The sequence below is a fragment of the Salvelinus namaycush genome, chromosome 41 (assembly GCF_016432855.1).
Source record: "Salvelinus namaycush isolate Seneca chromosome 41, SaNama_1.0, whole genome shotgun sequence".
NCBI lineage: Eukaryota > Metazoa > Chordata > Actinopteri > Salmoniformes > Salmonidae > Salvelinus > Salvelinus namaycush.
The window spans coordinates 13,545,304-13,569,649 of NC_052347.1; the positions used below are offsets into that span (position 1 = coordinate 13,545,304).

At 47.1% G+C, this 24,346-nt stretch overlaps 1 protein-coding gene across 2 annotated transcripts in view; it reads right to left on the reverse strand.

Moving 5' to 3' along the window:
• Positions 1–828: 828 nt before the first annotated feature.
• Positions 829–24,346, reverse strand: part of LOC120034150 (E3 ubiquitin-protein ligase SMURF2) — a 54,774-nt gene continuing 31,256 nt past the window's right edge. Inside the window, exons 4-20 of one of the 2 annotated variants that reach the window (XM_038980596.1) lie at positions 23,355–23,488; positions 21,740–21,805; positions 20,833–20,917; positions 20,262–20,345; positions 19,725–19,939; positions 18,317–18,401; positions 14,759–14,917; positions 14,550–14,603; positions 9,727–9,928; positions 7,033–7,136; positions 6,291–6,405; positions 5,483–5,661; positions 5,041–5,178; positions 4,640–4,760; positions 4,278–4,479; positions 3,563–3,638; positions 829–3,360 (exon numbers count right to left, since the gene is read on the reverse strand). In XM_038980596.1, coding sequence (XP_038836524.1) covers positions 3,261–3,360; positions 3,563–3,638; positions 4,278–4,479; positions 4,640–4,760; positions 5,041–5,178; positions 5,483–5,661; positions 6,291–6,405; positions 7,033–7,136; positions 9,727–9,928; positions 14,550–14,603; positions 14,759–14,917; positions 18,317–18,401; positions 19,725–19,939; positions 20,262–20,345; positions 20,833–20,917; positions 21,740–21,805; positions 23,355–23,488 — 2,119 coding nt within the window. In that variant the 3' untranslated portion in view covers positions 829–3,260. The remainder of the gene's footprint in view (positions 3,361–3,562; positions 3,639–4,277; positions 4,480–4,639; positions 4,761–5,040; positions 5,179–5,482; positions 5,662–6,290; positions 6,406–7,032; positions 7,137–9,726; positions 9,929–14,549; positions 14,604–14,758; positions 14,918–18,316; positions 18,402–19,724; positions 19,940–20,261; positions 20,346–20,832; positions 20,918–21,739; positions 21,806–23,354; positions 23,489–24,346) is intronic. The other variant, XM_038980598.1, reaches the window with a different exon arrangement.

Sequence of the window (24,346 nt, forward strand, 5' to 3'; positions counted from 1 at the left end):
TCACCTGTAGGATCGTCTGAGGGGGTGGTGCTGATAAGTATTTCTGTCTGTAATGAAGCCCATTTTGTGGGGAAAAACTCATTCTAATTGGCTGGGCCTGGCTCCCTGTCATGTTTAATGTATAGATTAGTGCCTAATGAATTTATTTAAATTGACAGATTTCCTTCTATGAACTGTAACTCAGTAACATCTTTGAAATTGTTGCATGCTGTTTATATTTTTGTTCAGTATAATATATCTCAGGAGGAACCCTTCCATAAAGCCCAGATTCATGAATTGCTGTAGACTGTTGCCCTTCTGGCAGGTTCTCCCATCTCAGCCACGGAACTCTGCAGTTCTGTTAGTGGTCATTGGGGTTCTTAGCCACCTCCCTGACCAAGGTCCTTCTTGCCTGATTGCTCAGTTTGGCCAGACGACCAGCTCTATATTTTCTCAATTTCCAATGATAGAGACCATTGTGCTCTTAGAAACTTTTAACACTCTAGAAATTGTTTTATACCCTTCCCCAGATATATTCCTCATCACAATTCTATCTTGGAGATAAAAGGACAGTTCCTTGGACTTCAGGATATAGTTTCTGCTCTGACATGCACTGTCAACTGTGGGACCTTATATAGACAGGTGTGTTTCTTTCTAAATCATGTCCAAACAATTGAATTGGCCACACGTGGACTCCAATCCAGTTGTAGTGACGTCAATGATGATCAAAGGAAATTGAATGCACAGGAGCTCAAATTGAGCTCCTGAATACTGCGAAATTCTGCCCAAATCCTTTGAAAGCCCCCAAAATCTCTCACATACACAGACAAAAGACAAGGCACAGCCACATACAAGGTGCCTCATATTATTTGACAAAGGCAAGTTTAATTAGACCTAAATTACACACAAAAATAAAATACTCTTACAAAAATGATAGTGTTAAGTACATCTAATTGCATCAGTCAGCTATAAGAGATATAGTCCTGCTCGTGGATCATGCAAAAAAATTAAGCAACAAAAAGCTGCATCTAAAATTTGACTTGTTAATAAAAAGTTCCATTCTTCAGGGAGGCAGCTATGGAGTAATGCAGAGAGATTGTGTAAGAAACAGACTGTCGAGGGATCTTTTTGTGCCTTTTAAAGTAAATGAATATGTTTAGATATAAAATCAATCAGTCCATGACCTATCTGGTAAATAGATAGAAGTCACCTAGTACATACGGCGACAAATAGTTCTGTATGTGTGAAAAAAATTAAAAATTAAGTTAAAGATAAATTACAGGTTGTGTGATCCACATTAATGAACAATAACCTATCACAGTACAAAGCACCATCTGAGGACACGTCACTTTGCATACACCTCTATAAAAGAAAAAGATGAGCAATTCATTTTCAATGTATGCTAACTTTAAGAACAGTCCACGGTCATAGATTGCTAGACAGGTAGCCTTTTAAAAAGAAGAAGAAAACATTCAACAATTTGTTTGAATGAGTAGAAAATAAATATGTTCTCCCCCAAACCCATACTTGTAGAGCTAGGTTCAGGTGAGTAGAATTAGGGGGTTCATCTCATTCATTCAGATTTAATTTATAGCCAATATGGAGATATAGAACCCCAACTATCACATGTCAATGTCTACTGTTGGGTTACAATACATATGACAAATGTGGACTTTATAGCCACTCAACATAATGTACTGTATAAGTCATTCAACCATTACAGAGGAAAAGGTTTTGTATCTGACCACGTCAGCTCCCAAATAATACAACAACTAATATGACATCTCCTGAGAATGTGGCTTGAGGTCTGAGTGATGTTTGTTCAATTCATTGCAACTTTTTGTATGTAGTTTGCTATGCGCCCATCTCAGCCCCAGGTATAAGACTGGTTGCCAATATCTTGAAAGAATTGAGCAAACTGCTGTCTTATTTAGCACCAGAAGACCATAACCGGAAGGTAGTAGTAGTTATTTGCCAGAATGACAAGAGTAGCACTTACAAAGGATGTGTGTAATCTTCACATAACAAAATGTATCAGGGTAGCAGGGACTCTTAGCCATTATTTTGTGGGGACAGAGCAGATCACCTTGAAGAAACAATCATGAAATCATGAGAAATTCCTATGGAACTCATCATACATACCCCACCACAAGTACCTACTGGATGATGTCACTGGAATTTAAAGGGTCAGGTTAATATCTAAATAGTTGAAAATATTCAGTCAAAAGTATTATGTCACTCAGAGGACTGTGTGTATTAAAGACAACCCACCCTTAAGACCACCTCTCTACTTACTGTGTAGGAAAGAGGCTATGTAAAGATTTCCCCCACAGCAATCTAAGTGTACTTCTTTCAAGCTTAAACAGTAACACTTTTAATATTGGCTTTTTTTTTCTGGAATAATGGCAAAAGCTTTCTGAAATATAACAGAAATAAATTATATATATTATATATAATTTTTGTGTTTATTTTTTAATTTTCCCATTATATAAAAATAACACCATTCAAGCTATTTATTTAAATTTCCAAACAAGCTTAGATGTCAGACGTGTGACACTGGTTTCTGGGAATGGAGCGCTGAAAACCAGCCCGCTTTCTTTGGACAGGGTCGTTGACAATGGGGCCCTGCATGTCTTTCTCCATAAGGTCAAGTTCTGAACATGTGCTCCAAAGTCCAGCCTCTGAGTGAAGATAGATGCCCCAAGAGTCCTCAGTAGTAGAAAAGGACTCAGTCACCAGGGGGTGCAAAGGAGCCTTCATGCTCCCTTCAGTCCCTGCCTCCAAACATACCAAGCACCATTCAGTGTTGTTGGTAACCGTGGGTAACAATGTACTCCATCAAACCAGTGATACCAGTCTTGTTTATGTGGCCAATGTTTTGTTTAGTTGTGGACTTCATGTTCTGCTTGGTAAGATGGTGCGTAGCTACATGGAATACTGACTATTTTTTATAATGCTAAAACTAAACTTATTAAAAAAAGGAAGAGCCAGCCATTTTTGCAGTTCCACAAGTTAGTAAATAGTCTGAGTTATTAGCAGCTGAAAATGTTATTTTTAAAAGAGGGGGGTGAGGGGAAACCCCTAGACAGACGAGACTGCTCGCTCAGGTCTCCTCTGCCTCCCCCCCTCGGCCTGGCCACATGTCCCTATTGTGGGCGAGAGAGTCCTTGGGCCACTGGACCACAGACGCCCCCTTCCCCTGGGTGAACTGGATGGTGGGGTCTGACTATGGTCGAGTTCCTCCACTCCTTGTTCCTGCCGACCCCTGAGTCAGCAGCGTCTCACTCCACAGCAAAGCCACACGTCTCCTCGATAGCAGTGAGCAGCTTGTCATACAGCTTGTCATAGTTCTCGTAGGGAGGAATGTCGACCCGGTTGAAGCTGAACAAACAGAGGGCAAGAGAGACTTGAGCCTGAGCCTTTGGTATTAGGACCTCTCTATGTTCATGGTTAACATATACATGGGTGGAAACCTAAACCTAAAGCATGATGTTGATATATCAAAGTGCCCTTCCCAGCTTTGACAAAGGCATACATTGTTCCTGAAGGGCAAGCTGCAGGGTCAGAGCAGACAGACACTCACCAGGTGTGGGCTTTGGGCAGGTTGTTGGAGCTGGCATCGATCTGGTGGATGGTGAAGAGTCGTGGGCCTGCAGCACCTGTAACATATCAACAGTTACTGTGAAGCACAACGGCAGAGCACACTTCACTCACACACAAAAGACATTACTGTACTGGACAGCTTGCTCAGCACTCTGCGGCGCCAAGTGTGGGCACTAAGAGCACTGGGTTTGTGTATGTTGTCATCGGCCTGCGCGGACCTTGGTATTGAGACCAGCAGCAGCGATGGTCCTGTTATGTAACATGGAAGAGCAGAGTGAAGCGGCATGCCAGACAGGAAGAGCAGTGGATCACAGTGTGTTCCGCACGCCTGGGTGCTCTCTGGGCATCCTGTCTGACAGACTGGATCTACTGAACTACTGGACTCTGCTCAGCCTGCTCTGCATAGAGGGTTCAGCTCAGGCAACAACAACAACACACTGAGGCCTGCCGAGCTGCCTCGGGGAACAGTAGAGTATAATACAAACAACCCTCACCCATCTCCCTCTGGCATAAACATTCGTTACGCTGTCATAACAAATGTTATAAGCCGTCATAACAATCAATATTACATGCCTATAGGGGGTGGACAAGGGCTAGCTAGCAAGCAACTCTCCCAGTGAAGCGCAGTGAAACACTGAGAACCTAACTATGTAGCTACTGTACATGTCCCAGGAGGGTGAGTGCTGTGAGGGTACCTTGGAGGGCTTTGAAGCCTTGCAGGGGGACCCTGGAGGAGCCAGTGACAAACTGCAGCAACCTGGCCCGGCGCTCCTCATCGTACGACTCCACGGCCTTCCAGAACCACTTGACGATGTTGGTGTCGGTGGTGCAGTGCTTCAGCCGCGTGTTGGACTTCCAGTCGTTGATGTCGATCTTACCCAGGCCACACACTATGAGCTGAGGTGGAGAGAGGGAGAGAGTGAAATGAAAGTCAAAGGGAAACTGTAGGGAGGAAATGGATGGGGAAAATGCTGATGTCTGGGAGAATGCAGTCCTTTGTAAAGGATGGACAGTGAAGATAAGTACTGCTAGTCTGGGGGATGTGTCTCATTCATACCTCCAGCTCTTTCTCGTCGAAGGCCTTGAGGAGGTGCTGGGAGATGACCTCGTTGAAGCCCTTCTGCAGGGCCAGGAACTGAGCCTCGATGCCTCGCAGGAAACGCCAGTTCACATACAGCCTGTAGGGAGCGAGGGAGAGGGAAAGAGAGAGTCAGAGATCGATGATTCATACTGGAACGTGAAGGCAAAGCCATGATTCTGAGCCTCTTTGAGGGGTATAGCAAAGCCTTTCACATATACTTCACTCCCTGATCCTAGGTCAGTTAACTGTGGCTGGTCACTTGCCGCAAAGCTCATCTGAAATCCAAACAGTATCTCCTCCCTGCTGGGCTTGACTGTCGACTGCTAGACCAACCCTCTTCCTGTGTGGTGAGGAGGGGTCGGTGGGGGAGTACTCACCTGACATACTCCTTCTTGGTGTCCTGGGTGACCTGGATGATTTTGCCGTTGGGTTTGAGTTCGTGCTGGATGATCTCCCCGTAGGCATTGTGCTCCACACAGAAGGTGTGGTCCAACACGCCTGTGATGTCATTGTCCCTGAGAGGTGAGAGAGACGGACAGGGGGGTTAGAGAGAGATGGTGCTGGGGGAGGGGGAATGTTAATGTATGTATGGATCAAAGTTCAGTTGAGGAGCTCATCATGTGTAGCTACATGATCATGAGTGGTTATTTTAGGGACTTTAAAAGTACACCAGTAGATGTTATAGTTCACATACACCAAATTATCACCCGATGAATTAAAATGAGCCATTACCAACTATTATCATTAAAAACCATGTTAATCTCTGTGTGCGCATCTTGGTCTGTGTGAGGATGTTGTTCCCATTTCCTTCCTACTCACAGGATCCAGACCAGGCTGTTGTGGAGGTCTGGGTCCACTGACTCCATGTCGTCCAGGGTGATGGGTTTCCCCAGCAGCTGTTTGTAGAAGGGCAGGGTGAAGCCCCCGTCTATGTAGTGGCCGTGGAACACCGCCATGCCCATGATACGACCCACAAAGTGGAAGTAGGACAGGTGTTCCTGGGGAGGGGGACAGAAATACCTTTAGTCCTCTTAAACACTTCATAGTACATCCATTTAGCATGGCATCTCCCAGTCTTCAGAGAATTACCAAGATTGAGCAACTCAAGGCAGAATCCTAATTTAGGATGCATGCATACAACTCAAAGTCATGCATTGATGTCGATGGGAGATTTGCGCTATAACTCAGATTTCCTCACGCATGTCTTAAGTTAGGTTTGAGCCCTTGGTAAATTATAAATACCTGCTATTCTTACAGCTGGGAATTTATTGCAGTGCGTAATCCTAACAAAGGTTAGGACTCAAAAGGTGAGCAGCAGCATCCAAACTATTTGCAGTTGTAAACTATTTCCCTTATGATGGATTTAACAACCAAATGCTATAGAGGCAGTAAAGAGTCTCAAAACAGCAATTAAATAGTTGCCTAATTCACCACCAGTCTCTAGGAGATCTAGCATCTAGCATGAGAACAGCTGATAGGGAAATGGAAGGCCAAACAAATAAACAGGCAGAGGAGAGACAGAGGCAGAAAGATTGTGCAAGACTAGAGCAGATGAGCGGTCCATGTGACCTGGTCTTTCACATTACAGTGGGGCGGGCTGGTGGCGGCGTCTGGGCCTCTGACTCACCGGGTTGACGGCTGAGTCGGGGTTAATCTGCAGGGTGTAGATGTCATCGCGGGAGTACTGGAACAGGCCGTAGTACGGATTCAGCATCTCATGGGACAGCAGATACAGCCACTCCCTGCACACACAGGAGACACAGAGAGGGACAGATAAAGAGAGACAGACGATGAGAACATCCATTGTGAAATCTCTTGATCCATTTAATATTTTTTCAAGGCAGGGAACATCAATTTCAGAAAGTGAATACTCCATGGCAATTTAAAAAGCAGAAGTATAATTCTCAGATTGGGTGCTTTAAATCAATATTACCCCTTGGGGGCCAACCTTGTTTCAGCAGATGGTGGCATTCAAATCAAAATCAAATCAAGTGTTATTTGTCACATATTTCCTAAACAACAAGTGTAGACTAACAGTGAAATGCTTACTTATGGGCCCTTCCCAAAAACGGAGAGAGAAAAATATAGAACAAATAATAACACGAGGAATAAATACACAACGAGATAACCTGGCTATATGCTTGAGTCAAAAGAGTTGGTGCAAAGAGGGTCAATGCAGATAGTCCGGGTAGCTATTTGGTTAACTAGTTAGTAGACTAATGTCTTGGGGTAGAAGCTGTTCAGGTCCTGTTGGTTCCAGACCTGGTGCATTTACTTCTCTAACACACAATAGAAATCTTCTTTGTTCCATGATGATGCATATTGAGCATAACTTAGTTTTTTCCTCATGCTTTGCTGTGGATTCCTACCTGGCCACTCCTCCGTAGTCCAGCCCCTCCTCCCCTTTAAACTTCACCATCAGTCTCTTCCACAGGTCCTTCGGCCTCATCTTCATCACCTGGCGGTAAGACTCCTGTAACACATACAGAGATACACCTTTGTAACGAACGGGACTGGGATGGAGGACTGCATCCCCAAACTTACTGAGTACTTCCATCAGAGACCATCTGGTAAATACTGTGCAGTCCAGGGTCTGTGGCCAGAGGGATGCATCTATCTGCACTGTAACGTCTGTGTGTGAGTGATGCTGGCTCTGGGGACTGAGCCAAAGAATAAACATTCCTGTGCTGTCATTTAGGACCAGCTTGGCTGGCCCCTGCCTGCCTAGCTACGCACTCTCCTCCCCTGCCAAAGTAACCTGAGTGTCCAGTCCACCCTTAATCAAAGCACATTATCAGGAGGTGGGGGTGATAAGAGGACATTCTCCAACGCGACACATTCCACCAAGCGATCCCGTGAGTCTCACCCCAGCCCCACCACTGTCCCAGTCTCAGTGGTTCATGGGAAACGGGGCAGGAATGCAGAGCATGAGTCTGGCCAAGCCCGGCTTGTCTGCCTGTCCTAAACATGCAAACCAAAGACCTGTGCAATTCCAAATGGCTTCAAGCTGAAGACAAAAAAAAACAAAGAAAAGAAGGAACTGTCCTGAAACAATGATGAGAAACACCCCATGTTCCTCGCCAGAGGGGGCTTCTGTAGAACATTAAACACCAGTGTTTTAGTAACAAACTTTCCCCCTGGTACTCAGAGTCTGGGATCATTACACCCCACTCTGGGTTGGTGCGTTCACCCCACATGCCGAGAGCTGCAGACACAGGCCCACAATGTCCAGCACATTCCAAGTATCGGGGACAGTCTCATTAAAAGTGGATTGTGAGAATGACAGTAAACAGACAGAACAGAAGAGTGGAACAATAACACCGCTTTCCCCCCAGAGCTGGTCCACCGTGCCCTCCAGTTACACTGAGGATGTGTCAGCGGTGACACCAGAGCTGGTCCACCGTGCCCTCCAGTTACACTGAGGATGTGTCAGCGGTGACACCAGAGCTGGTCCACCGTGCCCTCCAGTTACACTGAGGATGTGTCAGCGGTGACACCAGAGCTGGTCCACCGTGCCCTCCAGTTACACTGAGGATGTGTCAGCGGTGACACCAGAGCTGGTCCACCGTGCCCTCCAGTTACACTGAGGATGTGTCAGCGGTGACACCAGAGCTGGTCCACCGTGCCCTCCAGTTACACTGAGGATGTGTCAGCGGTGACACCAGAGCTGGTCCACCGTGCCCTCCAGTTACACTGAGGATGTGTCAGCGGTGACACCAGAGCTGGTCCACCGTGCCCTCCAGTTACACTGAGGATGTGTCAGCGGTGACACCAGAGCTGGTCCACCGTGCCCTCCAGTTACACTGAGGATGTGTCAGCGGTGACACCAGAGCTGGTCCACCGTGCCCTCCAGTTACACTGAGGATGTGTCAGCGGTGACACCAGAGCTGGTCCACCGTGCCCTCCAGTTACACTGAGGATGTGTCAGCGGTGACACCAGAGCTGGTCCACCGTGCCCTCCAGTTACACTGAGGATGTGTCAGCGGTGACACCAGAGCTGGTCCACCGTGCCCTCCAGTTACACTGAGGATGTGTCAGCGGTGACACCAGAGCTGGTCCACCGTGCCCTCCAGTTACACTGAGGATGTGTCAGCGGTGACACCAGAGCTGGTCCACCGTGCCCTCCAGTTACACTGAGGATGTGTCAGCGGTGACACCAGAGCTGGTCCACGTGCCCTCCAGTTACACTGAGGATGTGTCAGCGGTGACACCAGAGCTGGTCCACCGTGCCCTCCAGTTACACTGAGGATGTGTCAGCGGTGACACCAGAGCTGGTCCACCGTGCCCTCCAGTTACACTGAGGATGTGTCAGCGATGACACCAGAGCTGGTCCACCGTGCCCTCCAGTTACACTGAGGATGTGTCAGCGGTGACACCAGAGAAATAAGGCCTCTTATCTTTAATAGAATGTACACACTGAGACAGCTTGACAGTCCACCAGCTGACACTTGCCCACACAGTCGTATTTCTAACAGCTCGGCGTGTCCAGAAAAGCGATGAAGTTATGTCTAGCCTTAAAATCCACCCCCATCTCCCTTTCGTGTTGAGATCAGCCAACAAAAATGTCTTCCTTCAGATTAACAGACAAAGCTGTTCCAGCACATTCCATCACATATTTTACGAGGGTCATGTAGTCTGTTGCAGGTGTTGTTGCTCTGATGAGGCTCCACACCTCCCAAACTAGAAAACCTCCCCCACTGAGGAGTGCACTTCACAAAAGCCTAATTTCAAATAAGAGGTCTGCTTTGGATATGAACAAACTCTCTTCACACATCATAGATAATAGCATGGTGGATAACGCCGTGACAGAAACATGACGAGCAACGACCTTGAGAGGAGAGGGAAGTAGAGGATGGAAAACCATTGCTTGAGGTTTGAAAGTGAGGTAAACTATCTGGTATAATAAACTTTTACAAGTGTAAATGAGAGTGAGGAAAATGTCCAGAGTTGATGCTTTCCTTCAGGATCGGGATAGACAACCTCTTCAGTAATACTAATTAAAGACTCAATAATGCTGGTTGTGTTCAAGAACTGAGGGAATAACACTAATTCGACGGTCTCACCTCAAAGATCTCCTCGCGGGACACCTCTATGCGGCAGTGGCCTGCCTGGGGCTGCTGCTGGGACAGCTCCTGGCGGAGGATCTTCAGCTTCTGCACCAGGTCCCTCTTGTACTTGGGCACCGTGAGGCACTCGGCCTCCTCTGGCAGATTACCTGGAGACACCAGTGCCTGCTGGGCCTGCTCCTTCAGCTGGTTCTGACGGCTGGGGATGGAGAAAAAGAAGAGATGGAGAGGGAAAGATCATTGTTGAGACTTGGGGTCGGAACACATACAGGTACACAAAAATAAAACAAAAAAATTAAAATAGAAACCCTAAAAACTCCAAATAAAGCCAGGCAGGAATTCTGTCTCCCTCCTTTTGCTGACTGGAGAACGAGAGGTAAACACACTGAGGTCATCTGGGAAGCACATCAAGTCAAACAAGCTGCCATGTGCCCACAGACATAGGTGGAGGTGGTATTTCTGAACAAGCACACGAGGGGGCAGAGCCAGAGGGTGGTGTGATGTGTCCGTAGGTGCCACATTGTCTGTCTGCTTACAGGACGGAGGTGAGGTGCAGCCAGTGACCCTTCCTCTACGCCCCGCCAGGCTCTCCATACAAACGGCTCTGTCGTACTCTCCTCGTGGGCAACTCCGTGGGCCCCTGCCGTGCTGGGCTCTGCCAGCTCACAGGTGTGTGCCATGCCACCTCCACTCCCCACCTGGCGCTGGACCCACGGTGGTCTCACAGAGAGAGAGACAGCACGGCACAGACAGAGAGAAAATAGACAGTTCTACAGGGGGGGAAGCAAAATGTGGCTACAGCAAGAGACATCTGCAAATAGATTCAGTGTCGGTCTCATTCTGCACTGAGCAATGAGGGTTCAATGAGGGTGTGTCCATAGACCTCATGTCTTCAGCTTAAATTGTTCAGGAAGGTTCTTTATTTGTTTATTAACAGGAGTGACATTTCAATGCAAGTTCCTTCATAAGAGGATACGTGTTGCTGACTATAGGAACCCAATAAATGAACAACCAAGTTGTGTAGGGTCCCTAACAGCTAAGACGACCACCTCAGTGGGTGGCTGTAACTGTGATAACACATCAGTGCTGTAGAACGGTTAACCTCCAGATCAAAAGACAGGCTATGAGTATGATCTGTGGTGGTAGTGAACGAGGTCCTTGACTCCTGCCCAAATCTCTGGCATGAGAGTGAACTTCTGAACCACGGCAGTGGTGGTGGAAGGCTCTTCTGCTCAGAAACACGCATGCACACACACAGACACAGAGAAAGAGAGAATCAAAAGGCCCTTTATGGAGCCAGAAATTGAGGATTATTTGCATGCTGGCCTTTTGCACTTTAGTGGGGCATAGTGGGCACACTCACCCTCTGAGCAGGGTCATAAACACCAGGCTGTACAGCCGGCAACAAAGGGTTGTGTGTGTGTGAGTGAGAGAAAGTGAGAGAGAGTGAGAGAGAGGGGCAGAGTGTGTAAAGACATCCGCATGCTTTCCAGACGGAAAAGTTCAGAAGATCGTGTGCATATATTATGACAGCATTTGTGACGTTTTGGACTTCGGTTAGTTTTCTTCTTCTCTTGTTCGGGCACACAACATTTTCTTGCCGAAGTCAGTAGCTGAAGTCTACACCCCTTTGTCTGTGATTGGTCAACAGTAGGGATTCTTCAGTAAAGTCTTTGTTGTCATTCAACCAGAGATGACTCGTTTTCATGCACATTTTTTAATTTAGAAATATTACTGCACCAAACATCTTAGTTAGCGCTAAGATTTCCTCGGCAAAAACATCTAAATGAATTACAGATTTCTTGAGTTATCTTAGATTAATTCTAACTATTTTGAGGAAGTGTAAACTGGCTACGGCGTCTCAAAATTGACAAACAGTACTATTACTGCTTTCAAGCGAAGGTCTTTTATGGGAGTACGCCAACACACTCGTTCGATTCGCCTCGCTGACTACGGCTAGCCGCCAGGCCGAACTGAAGCATGCTGACGCCTTATGTGTGCGAGAGAGGAGAGTAAGTGTGAGAGAGGGTAAGCAGAGAGTCTGTGACAGGAGAATCAGGGAACAACAACCCATCCTGGCTAAATGGATTTACCTAGGCCCAAAAAGTACAGGATCATATAATATTGGATAGGCCAAAACCACTGAAATCCAGTCATTTCTAACAACTCAGCAAACCTATTTCTGTCTGGGACACCTACCAAACACCTGCCATTCACTGTACTATACAAAACCAGACAACCTTTTATTCGGTATAATGTCATAAAATATGGCAAATACACAATCCTAGCTCTCAAAAATATTTGTTTGGAGGGTCATACACTGAGCAGGAGTAATTGACAGTCATGTAGCAGCCATCCTGATCTTTATATCCACATAATACACAGTGACAGCTTATTCTAAGGACTGACTGCTCTAGACTCCCACCGTCTTTGGCCTCGTCTAGCTGAGCTGACCACTTCCTGCGATCCCACAGAGCAGCAGGGCCCCATAGGGCACTCCAGTCCTCCTCCTCAATCCCTTTATATCCTGCAGACTAGACTCAGAGGGAGGGAGGGAAGGGGGTGGAGGTAGGAAGGGCTGCCTCCGGACAGCACCCATACAGAGAGGAAGCCTCAGACAGGGAGAGGAGAGGTACCGAGCAACAGAGCAGCACTCCCTCCAGTTTCACTCATAAATCAAACATTCCTGCCCGTCACTCACACCACACCACACCACACCACACCACACACACACACACACACACACACACACACACACACACACACACACACACACACACACACACACACACACACACACACACACACACACACACACCGCCTAGTGCGCATTCTCTCTTTTTTTTTAACTTGTTTTAAGAGAGTAAGATGGCGTGGTGTGTTACCTGCTGAAGCTCAGACAGTAATACAGTGAACTCAGTGTAAAGCTAGAGAACACTAGACCCCTGGGAACTGATCCTCTGAGTGTTCATGCCAGAGTTCAGAGGGCAGATCTGAGGCCCAACAAGAATTTTGTTACCTATTGTCCAGTGACCAGGCTTAGAGTCAGGAGATTGCAACATCACAGGGTAAGTCTAACCAAAAACGTATTGTGGCCCGCTGAGGCAATGTCTTTAGCAAATAAAAGGGGTAATAAACTATAAGCTTGAAAGACACGTATATATCAAACATTTTTGTGGGATGACAGCATGAGGGGTGAGAATTTCTGAAATCGTTTTCCTTGATAAAAGGCAGATGTCTTGATGGAAAACCACGCCGGCCTTCTGATATCTTTTCCAGAGTTTTGTCGCTGGTTGGAATGTCACTCCCACCCCTCGTCTCAGCCAGAGTCCAGCTTCTTTGCTCCACAGTGGTCCGTGAGGGGACAAAATCAGAGAAGGTATTCTCAGATAGGATGATCCAGTCAGACTGGGTCAGGCCCATGAGCCCTCTGCTAACCAGCAGACTGCACACTCCAATGTGTGTTACATTAGTGCACACCTAGAGATCCTGTCGGCAGCGTTAACACAGGCAGCCTAATTCTGATATTTTTTTCATTCATTGGTATTTTGACCAATCAGATCAGCTTAGAAAAAGATCTGATGTCAAAGATCTGATGTGATTAGTCAAACTACCAACTAGTGGGAAGAAATCTGAATTGGGCTGCATGTGTAAATGCAGCCTTAGGTTCTCCAAGACAAAGCCAAGGGTTTCTCCCTTTAAAGCAGAACCCAGGGAAGGTATGTGGTTGGACCCAGGGCCCATCGTACATCATTCTAATCGCCACAAACCCGCTCTTGGCTCAGCTTAAACACCTTCCATTTCAATACAATTATTCCTCTAAAATAAAGACATCAATAACCTAGTAAACTCTAATTCCCAACTTTAAAGTGAAATAATAATCGGACCAGTGCTTTTTAAAAAGAAGAAACACTGTGCACTGCTTTTCACACATCTGGACATTATTGTGCTTAAGACAAGATTCCTGCATTACAAACATACATGGCGTGCCAGCCTGGGATTTATATGATTTTCAGAGGACCGCAGAAAAAGAAAAAGCACCAAAGTCCCAAACACGTTCTTTGATCTGTCAGAACAGGGGAAAATAACAGCAGATCTTTTCATCGGTGCATTCCGCCTCTCCCGGCACGGAGCAGGAATGAGGTCACACGGAGGAGGCCCACCGAACCCGCCCGTACTCTGCTCCACCTTTACACTGCACTGTGGGTAATGCTGCAGCTATCGTTACATGGGCCGTGTTTGAACAGCTGCGAGGAAAAATTCTGAAGCGCATGCACTGACGAACACTGCACACACAGGCACGCACCAACACACACCAAGACACACTATCATGCACACACACAATTCAGTCATTGACTCGGGCATCAAATTTATGCTCCGTTTCCTGGACGTAAGACGCTCCTCAGCCACAGACACATCAGTCTTGGTTTGCACATTGTTATCTGATGTCGAGCCAAAATAAGCTTTGTGACGGATTGTGTGCTAAAACCCCCGCATGATCAAAACCGCTGCCGGGCGGTGGAATGCAGCCTTGTGCGTGCAGTGTGTGTGTGTCTGGATGGGTGAGGTTGTGTGTGGGAGTGTGTGAGGGAGAGTGTGTGCACAGGAGAAAGGCTGCTCTGATAGCTGAACCCCAACAGGCGTTTAACACACCTTGGCACTGGACTTTCCTGTAAAGCATCCTGTGTGGGGGAGTCAATATGTCTGTGTGTGTATCTGTGTGTGTCTTTCTGTGTGCAGTCTGTTCTGCCTCCCCAGAACCAAGTGTTGAAGAAATAGAGGTCGGCCACAGAATAGAGGGGAGAAATAGAGGGCCTCACCTGATCGAACTGTTCTGAATTTCGATGCCGCTGCGGGAACCATTGGGGCTTGGGCTGCAGAACACAAAACAAAACACCACAGTTACACAGCCACACTGCCAGCCAGTCATACAGTACAGTTCTCCCTCAACTACTTCTCATTTTATCTGGGCTGTTATGAGGCTCTGGACCATGTTTAATTTGTGGCGCTGGTATAACCCGATACTCACTTAAGGACTAGATGCAGGTTGGCGGAGAGGCGCGGGTCTGTGAACTGCGTAGTGCGGTTGTTGTGGTCCACGAAGTAGACCCGGCCGGTGGCTGTGTTCCTGATCTCCCAGCCAGGGGGCAGTGGGCCCAGCTCCTCACAGTTTACATTACTCAGGTCTCTGGGAAGCACAAATCCCCAACACAGTCAGAGGTGAAGGGCAGAAAATAAAAAGAATCAAAGAATGAGACGTAAGAACAATCAAATTCAAGGTATGAATCAGACCTCAAGGCTGATGGTAACTGGGAAACAAAGAGACACGAGAAAAGATTCCAAAACGACATCACTTATATTCCATTCTTCTTCTTCCCGTCTAAATGATTTATTGCTGCCATGCAATCCTTTCAGCTGGACTCCTTTAGCTGTCTGTGGAGAGCAACTAAGAAATGACAGCAGCCCCACTTCAGAGGTAGTGACTTATCAGACTGAGTCCCAGCCAAATGACCAAGCCTCTCAGCACTGGGAGCTTGGCAGCCCAGCATCTGCTGCACACACAACCAGGGTGTGGCATGACCAAGAGGATAGCATCAAGTGCAAGAAAAACGCAATCTATCACACATATTTCCACGGGGGCAAGAGAACAGCAACGTCTAGGTATTTTTCAATCACTGACTTTCTTTCTATTGAGTCTATTCCCAGTAGACTGACGTGTTGATGTGTGATCTCCTCTGGGCCTGTGGTAATCCATGAGACACACATGCCTGAGTGAATGGCATCTCTGAGCCACATGTACAGTAGGGCTGAAGGCTGTGTGCTGAGGGTATGGAGTAGAGGTCGACCGATTAATCGGAATGGCCGATTAATCGGGGGCCGATTTCAAGTTTTCATAACAATCGGAAATCGGTATTTTTGGGCGCCGATTTGCATATATATATTTTTTTTTACACCTTTATTTAATCTTTATTTAACTAGGCAAGTCAGTTAAGAACACATTCTTATTTTCAATGACGGCCTAGGAACGTTCTGCCTCGACAGATTTTTAACCTTGTCAGCTCAGGGGATCCAATCTTGCAACCTTACAGTTAACTAGTCCAATGCTCTAACACCTGATTACATTGCACTCCACGAGGAGCCTGCCTGTTAGCGAATGCAGTAAGCTAAGGTAAGTTGCTAGCTAGCATTAAACTTATCTTATAAAAAACAATCAATCAATGACTGTCATTGCTCCAATGTGTACTTAACCATAAACATCAATGCCTTTCTTAAAATCAATACACAAGTATATATTTTTAAACCTGCATATTTAGCTAAAATAAATCCAGGTTAGCAGGCAATATTAACCAGGTGAAATTGTGTCATTTCTCTTGCATTCAGGGTATATGCAACAGTTTGGGCCGCCTGGCTCTTTGCGAACTAATTTGCCAGAATTTTACGTAATTATGACAACGTTGAAGGTTGTGCAATGTAACAGGAATATTTAGACTCATAGATGCCACCCGTTAGATAAAATACGGAATGGAATAAATGTTTTGTTTTCGAGGTGATAGTTTCCGGATTAGTCAAAGGTATATGGTTTAGAGAGAAATAGTCGACGCGTTATAATTCCTGTAATAACTTGCGGCTGAATTTGAAAGGGGTTCCTTCATTATTTTACCGTTCATGTCTTCCATAGAGAATGTCTTGATCTACTTCAAATAAGGTCTGTGTTTTGTGCAGGCTTAAACCGCCTCTACGTTTTGATACCCGTGTAAATCTCACTAGGATAAGGTAACGTTTGTCAACATATTTTCATAAATCCACTCTACATTTTTTTTTTTTATCTTCGCTTATATTTAGCCAATATTGATCAGAGTTACCTTTGTCTATGGATATCTACACAGTTATAAAATTGGCACGGTGATGTAAGCCTACACAAAACACAGACCTTATTTTAAGTGAATCTAAAAATATCCTATGGAATAAATGAAGGAACCGCTTTTCAGATTTTGCTAGAAGGTGTCATGGGAATTATGACTCGCACTTTGGTTGTCAATTCTTACCATGCCCATTATTAAAATAGAATTTCCTGCACATAGAAATTAAAGTTTTTGTTTTCAACATTCATCACAGGTAACTTAAACTCTATTTTTATTCAAACAGTTGAGAGTATTTGTCTCCTAAGCAGACTCTTCAGTATCATTGTCACTTCAGAGCTGTGTGTGTGTGTGTGTGTATTTATGTATTATATTAAGTTAAAATAAAAGTGTTCATTGTTCATTCAGTATTGTTGCAATTGTCATTATTACAAAAATGTGTGTGTGTGTATGATATATATATATTAAAAATTTTAATTTTTAAAATAAATTGGCCGATTAATCGGTATCGGCTTATTTTGTCCTCCAATAATCGGTATCGGCATTGAAAAATCATAATCGGTCGACCTCTAGTATGGAGGCAGAGGGCGTGCCAGAGGTGTCTGCTGTGAATCCTCTCAGATCCCTGTGGTTTAACATTTACATGCCATTTAGTGGACTCTTTTATCCAAAGCGGCTTAAAGTCATGAGCGTATACATTTTACATACGGGTGGTTCTGGGAATCGATCCCACTATCCTGCCATTGCAAGCACCATGCTCTACCAACTGAGCTACAAAGGACTATGACACCAGCCCTCTCTCTTAGCTTGTCAGCATGTAACCAGCAGCACAATTACAGAAGGGTCTGGACAAGCCTTAGGAGAGCTAGCCACTGATTGTGGTGGGTATACCTGGGCACTGTGTTTTCAGACAGTGGTGGTGGGTATACCTGGGCACTGTGTGTTCAGACAGTGGTGGTGGGTATACCTGGGCACTGTGTGTTCAGACAGTGGTGGTGGGTATACCTGGGCACTGTGTGTTCAGACAGTGGTGGTGGGTATACCTGGGCACTGTGTGTTCAGACAGTGGTGGTGGGTATACCTGGGCACTGTGTGTTCAGACAGTGGTGGTGGGTATACCTGGGCACTGTGCTTTCAGACAGTGGTGGTGGGTATACCTGGGCACTGTGCTTTCAGACAGTGGTGGTGGGTATACCTGGGCACTGTGCTTTCAGACAGTGGTGGTGGGTATACCTGGGCACTGTGTGTTCAGACAGTGGTGGTGGGTATACCTGGGCACTGTGTGTTCAGACAGTGGTGGTGGGTATACCTGGGCACTGTGTGTTCAGACAGTGGTGGTGGGTATACCTGGGCACTGTGTGTTCAGACAGTGGTGGTGGGTATACCTGGGCACTGTGTGTTCAGACAGTGGTGGTGGGTATACCCGGGCACTGTGTGTTCAGACAGTGGTGGTGGGTATACCTGCGCACTGTGTGTTCAGACAGTGGTGGTGGGTATACCTGGGCTCTGTGTGTTCAGACAGTGGTGGTGGGTATACCTGGGCACTGTGTGTTCAGACAGTGGTGGTGGGTATACCTGGGCTCTGTGTGTTCAGACAGTGGTGGTGGGTATACCTGGGCACTGTGTGTTCAGACAGTGGTGGTGGGTATACCTGGGCACTGTGTGTTCAGACAGTGGTGGTGGGTATACCTGGGCTCTGTGTGTTCAGACAGTGGTGGTGGGTATACCTGGGCACTCGAGGGTCGTGCCATGTGCTGACTCCTGTCTGGGTGTGGAGGAAGTAGACCTGGCCCTGCTGCGTGGTCCTCTGCTCTGTAAGGGGGGAACAATAGCATGGCTACTCATACAGGTATAAGAGGTACAGAGCAATGGTTACAGACAAGTACACACATGTGCGAGATGAGTGAGAGAGTGGATGAGTGAGAGATGAGTGAGAGTGAGAGATGAGAGAGAGATGAGTGAGAGTGAGATGAGTAAGAGGTGAGTGAGAGAGAGATGAGCGAGAGAGTGGGAGATGAGCGAGAGAGTGAGAGATGAGTGAGCGAGTGAGAGATGAGTGAGCGAGTGAGAGATGAGTGAGCGAGTGAGAGATGAGTGAGCGAGTGAGAGATGAGTGAGCGAGTGAGAGATGAGTGAGAGATGTGAGTGGATGATAAGAAAAATAAAGCTGTTAGTTATACATTTGTTCCACTGTGAGGATTGTTATTGGTGCGTCAATGTGCGTGCGTATCTTGATCCGAGCGTGTGTGGAAGCGTAAGAGAGATCACACAGACGGAGATAAAAGCAGGGATTGAGTCAGTTTGGATCCCAGTTGCGGGGCTGACAGGGGGAGAAGATGGTTGTCTGTGTGTTGGTGAGCTCATTCATCACAGCTTGACGGAGATATTTCCATGAGCTTGGAAGCTCTTCTCTGGCATTCCTTAGGACCCACCGCCCTGCCTCTCTAACATATGTGTACATAACTTCCACCTTCCCCCCTCCCCGCTGAGCACCGATGCGCCCAACGCATTCGACACAGAGTGACACTTCTTGGTCGACCTTGGCCCGCCACTGGGGCTGCTAACAGCGGTTCAGAGGAGCTGGCCCAAAAAGAGACAGCACCCTCCTAATCTTGAAGAGCTGGGCTGGGCTGCTGTGATTTACTCCTCTGGCCAGCACTCCTAAATCCTCAGCAAGACTACACAGTGTCTGAATATCAAGCAGCCGCCCATGGGCTGCATGTGAAGAAGGAGAGAGGAGGGGAAGGAGTGAGCGGCTGCCGCCAGCCTTTAACTGCTAGATCGATTCAATTAGTTTTTTTAAAATGGGGCCTGTCAGGCTGCTTATGCTGCGCTGCAGAGTCATGGTGGCTGTGCTGTTGGGACTGAATAGGGACATAGATTAGCAGGATGATTCAGCTGAGCGTTGGGCTGAAGAGAGGAGGAGGGAGGCAGTTAACACCGAGGCATTGCAATGACGACACCGGTCTTAAAACAGAAGGAGACATGTCTGTCATAGAGGATGTTCATAATACAGAATGCTCCAGTCTAGTCTGGCTGTGGGAACCGAAGTGGTAGTCCTATAGTGTGATTGTGTGTATGTTTGTGTATGTCCGGTGTGTCCATATTGTGTGTTAGAATCCTCTTTCCACTAACCGTATCCCTCAGGCAGGTCTGGGGGTGTGTGGAGGTGTGTCCTGCTCATGTAGTTCCTGTGTCTCTGGGAGCGGACGCGTCTCTCCTGGGCCCGCTGGTCGCTGGACGGGACACACGGAATGGTGGGCGTGGCCCCGTTGGTGCTCAGGATGGGCGTGTTCTCATCCACGATGCAGCTGAGAGGCCGGCCCGGGCTGGAGTACTCCGACGCAGGCCTGGGAGAGACAGGGAACAGGAGGAGATCACAGTCAGACAGGGAGGGTGGGCTAATGTTAGCTAGGCTAGGAGTTAAGAATTAAGGTTAGGATTAGCTAATATGCTAAGTAGTTACTAATTAGCAAAAATGCTAAAGTTTGGGTTGCTAGACATTCGCTATATACGCCCACCCATCCTACCCGACCAACCTTCCTCCTTTAGTGTTTTGGCTTCAGTAACCTTGTGTCTTATGTCATCATACCAAACATATCATACTAATTTGAGTGTCACAGATTTACATTTACTATGTTACATAAAGACTTTGAGGCCAGGCTGACTCACCTGGTAGGCCTCTCCCACTGTGTGGTGCGTGTGATGTGGTTCAAGTACTGGATTCGGCCAGACGCAGTCCTCCGCTCCTCCCAGCTGGATGCAGCAGATACAAACACATACAAAGCAGTGAGTGGACATTGAGGGCAACCAAGTTCAGGTAGTACCTCCTGTTTCACTGTTTCAAAACATTTCCCCCCTACTAAACATGACCCAGATATTCCCCACAGAGCGTCTTGCTAGCTAATAGGACACAGTCTCCCATCTGCTCACCCAATTCCTCTGGCGCACACCAACCCCAGACTAGACTCCCTAACCCCAGCCAACATCATTGGCTCAGTGGTGAGGTCAGTCGTGCTAAGCTGGTGAAGTGTCTGAACAGCAGAGCCTCTGGCTACTTAGATTGGAGTCTGGGACACCACACCACATGCTGTCTGGAACACTTTTGGTTGTGGGGCAGTGTGGTTATCATAGGCTCAGACTGGCCCTGCTGTGAGGGTATGATGTGGTGATAGTGGGTCCACTGTCCAGTACGGACAAATGTTAAATGGAGTTGTGGTGTGTTGGTGGGTATGGTACTCACCCGTCTGGCAGGTCATTGTCAAACAGACGGCTGCAGTCCACCACTGGGCCTCCTGTGCCTATCCTGTCTCTGGACTGCAGGCTCACTTTGGACACACAGACACATTCAGATACACATAGGAGAATGATTGGGTGGTAGAATCTCACTCTGTTCATGTCCTCTCATACCAGAGACTAAAGAGGAACTATTTTAAAACTGTGAATTGCTGTAATGCAATACTGTAATGATGTTATTTAGGGCTAAATGAGGAATCCATTTTTAAGAGGATCACATTGTCAAATCCTCTTGTGGGTGACAAGATGATCGTGTCTGGAAGTAGAAGTACCAGCCGTCTGCACTCTGACAGTGGTCTGACCAGTCCCAAATCCCAGTTCTGGAAAGGACCCAAGAAGTGAGTGGAGGGCACGTATCAATGCTAGACTCTATGTCTACTGTAGCTAGCTAACTCTGGCCTCTCTGCCACCACCCAGGCTGTTCAGTGCCCATGTTGGTGGGTCAGAGGTGCTGTGACTGTCTGTCACCATGCCCTGTTGTGCAGATGGAAGTGTGGGCCGTCTGAAGTCAGAGGGAGGCGCTCATCGAGCCTGGTGTCAGAGGCACGGCACGCTCAGGGGCAGCGCTCAACGCTTTACACACCAACGAATCACTGGGAAAATAAGTCCCCCTGCAGGCTCAGGTTACTGGAGGGAGCCTACATGGTGTTGGGAGGGTTTCTTGTTCTCTTTCCTAGTTCTCTTTCTATGCGTGGTGGTGTAGTGAGGTCTTATCAGCATTATAAAAACAACTGTGGTTAGCCTGAGGTTCTAATAATGGAGTGGTAACACTTCAGGTACATAACAGTGTTACGTGAATGTACGTGAGTGTGTGGTGAAAGTCTGTGTGGCCTGCTGGTCACTGCTGTACTCACCCACTATCTGACCCCTCACTGTGTCACTGTCATTGAGGCCCAGCTTGTTCATGTCCAATCTCTGATCTGTGGAGGAGAGAGGGGAAGGAGTAGAGGGAAGAAGAGAGGAGAGAGAGGAAAGGGGGATCGATCACTGTCTGAGAGACATGTAAACTAGCATGTGTTGGGAGGGTTTTTGTCCCCGCAGACAAGTCCCTTTGCTCTGTATCATTTACATCACCCACAGTGAATTCCTCTCTCTCCCCCCTCCCTTGGAGGCTGGGTATGGGATATGCACTGGAACAGATGGTCTGTGGAGTGGCCATGGACCGTAAAAAAAAATCACTGAGCATCGGTACCGAGCAGCCTGCAGTTCACTACAGAGGTCAAACATTTGACAAATCTCTGCACAAAGCCGGCACTATTCCACCCAGACTGAACATGGACATGAACCCCTGCCAATGTCTGGAAACTCTTTGTCTACGTTCTCAGCCCAGGCTGAAAAACAAAGCAAAAAAAAGGACCAAAGAAATATCAGGAATACCACGTTGCCTGCAGATATGAGAAATGCCACTATCTGTTCACTGTTGTCTGAGTGTCATGCAGATCAGCTCAGGATGTACGTCTAGACTAAACAGGGACCAAAACATGGTCGGTCAAACCATTACAAGACTGGGGCAATGAGCGTGCACACACAAACCCAAAGCCCCCTAAAACGCCTGTGGACAGGACACAGTGGACCAGCTGCAAAAAGCACAAGCAAAAGAATGACAAACATACACTTGAATAAGACCACAACCGAGGGACATAACAAATCTATGCTTACATTTAAATAGCTGTACAATTATGCATGTCTGAGTGAAATGACCGGTTGTCTAGATTTGCCGACCGAGATAAACCGAGGTTAGTCACTGTGGCGCATGCATGCTGCCAGTCTATGGGACAGACGAGGGTGGAGGGCGTGAGGAGGGGGGAATGAGAGGAAATGCAGAGGCAAACTACTCACAGCTGACGCACAGGGTTCGGGTTTTCAAGGAAAACAAGTGTCAGGGGCTTCTAGAAAAAGCAGTGGGATTTTGTCCTTTTTCCATCTACAAGACCATAGCAGGCCTATCAGCATAGTATACATACAGTGGGAGGGGGAGGCCCTTTGGTAAAGCCATCACTGGGTCCCTGTCTGGCTGCCACTGCTGCGTTGGCTTGGAGCGCCAAGCCTCAATCTCATTTAGCCATTCGCTTCTGACATGACACGTTTACAGTGATTGTGGGCTGATGCTGATTGTCTTTTCCTGTTCTGGCACTGCAGAATGTGACCCCTCTCACAACCTGGTCTGTGCCCTGTCAGGAATAGGGAGACAGTGTGCGCACTTGTGAGGGTACAGCTCAATGTGTCACTGTGACAGGAGAAGGGGATTATTAGCCTGTGACTCCGCTAGCCTGTGACTCCGCTAGCCTGTGACTCCGCTAGCCTGTGACTCCGCTAGCCTGTGACTCCGCTAGCCTGTGACTCCGCTAGCCTGTGACTCCGCTAGCCTGTGACTCCGTTTGTGGGACAGACAATGGGTCACTACACAGACATTACCTCACAGCATTAAATACACACACACGCACACTAATTCAATCAGGTAGTCCTTACAGCCGGTGTCTTTGAGGCGGTTGATGGCGTTGGATAGAAGGCGTACACAGCCCAGGAAGCCAGCCCCCTGCTTCTTATGGATCTTCTTGTGGTTCCACACGCTGATGGTGATGGAGTCAGACTTGCCAATATATCTGAGGAGAGAAGAGAGAGACCAGTCACTAACAATGTACTGTAGATGTTACTAAAGCCCGTGTGAATGCACTGTTCCAACAGGCCAGTCTTTGCCTGGATGTCCCCGCTGGGGAGGCACACATCCGCTCGGGGCTGCCTGTCACCGCGGGCTGCGTCCCCACAAGGACACAGTCAGGAGGTGTCTGAGAGGGATTTTCCGCCTGTGAGTCATAACTCATCCAAAGGCAGCCCTTCAACCCAAAATCACCCAGAGAAGGAGAGAGAAATGGGAGGAGGAGAGGCTGAAAGAGAGATAGAAAGAGGGATAGTGTAAGTGAGGAAAAGAAGGAGAGAGTGAACAGTTGAACCATGACATTACTCCCTGACTGCCTCTGTTATCACTCTTAGGTACTGTGTGTCAGTCGAGGCCTGGGTATTAAACTCACACTACGTGAACCTGACGTGGCACATCTGTTCTGCCCAGTTCCCTTCCTCAGTGTAAAACTAATCATCCATACAGTTAGCAGACTGCATCCCACTATAATTATCATGCTGCTTACCGAAACTAAAGGGATGTGAAACAATGGGGCTGTGAGTAAGATGTCTGGACATTTTGAGTAGAAGCCAAATGCCTGTCTGGGGTGCTATCTGAGAGCATTAGAATGCAGGACTGATTTGTAGGGGGGAATTATTAAATCCAACACAGATCTGGATATGATTATTGTATCTTATAATAAGAGCAGTAGACTAGATATTGGATTAAGCTTTCCAAAACAAGATACAGTATGTTTACATACACTATACACATGCCAAACATACCAAACTCTCAGATAATATGATTACTTGTAAGATAAGATAAGATAAGAGTTTCTCCTCTT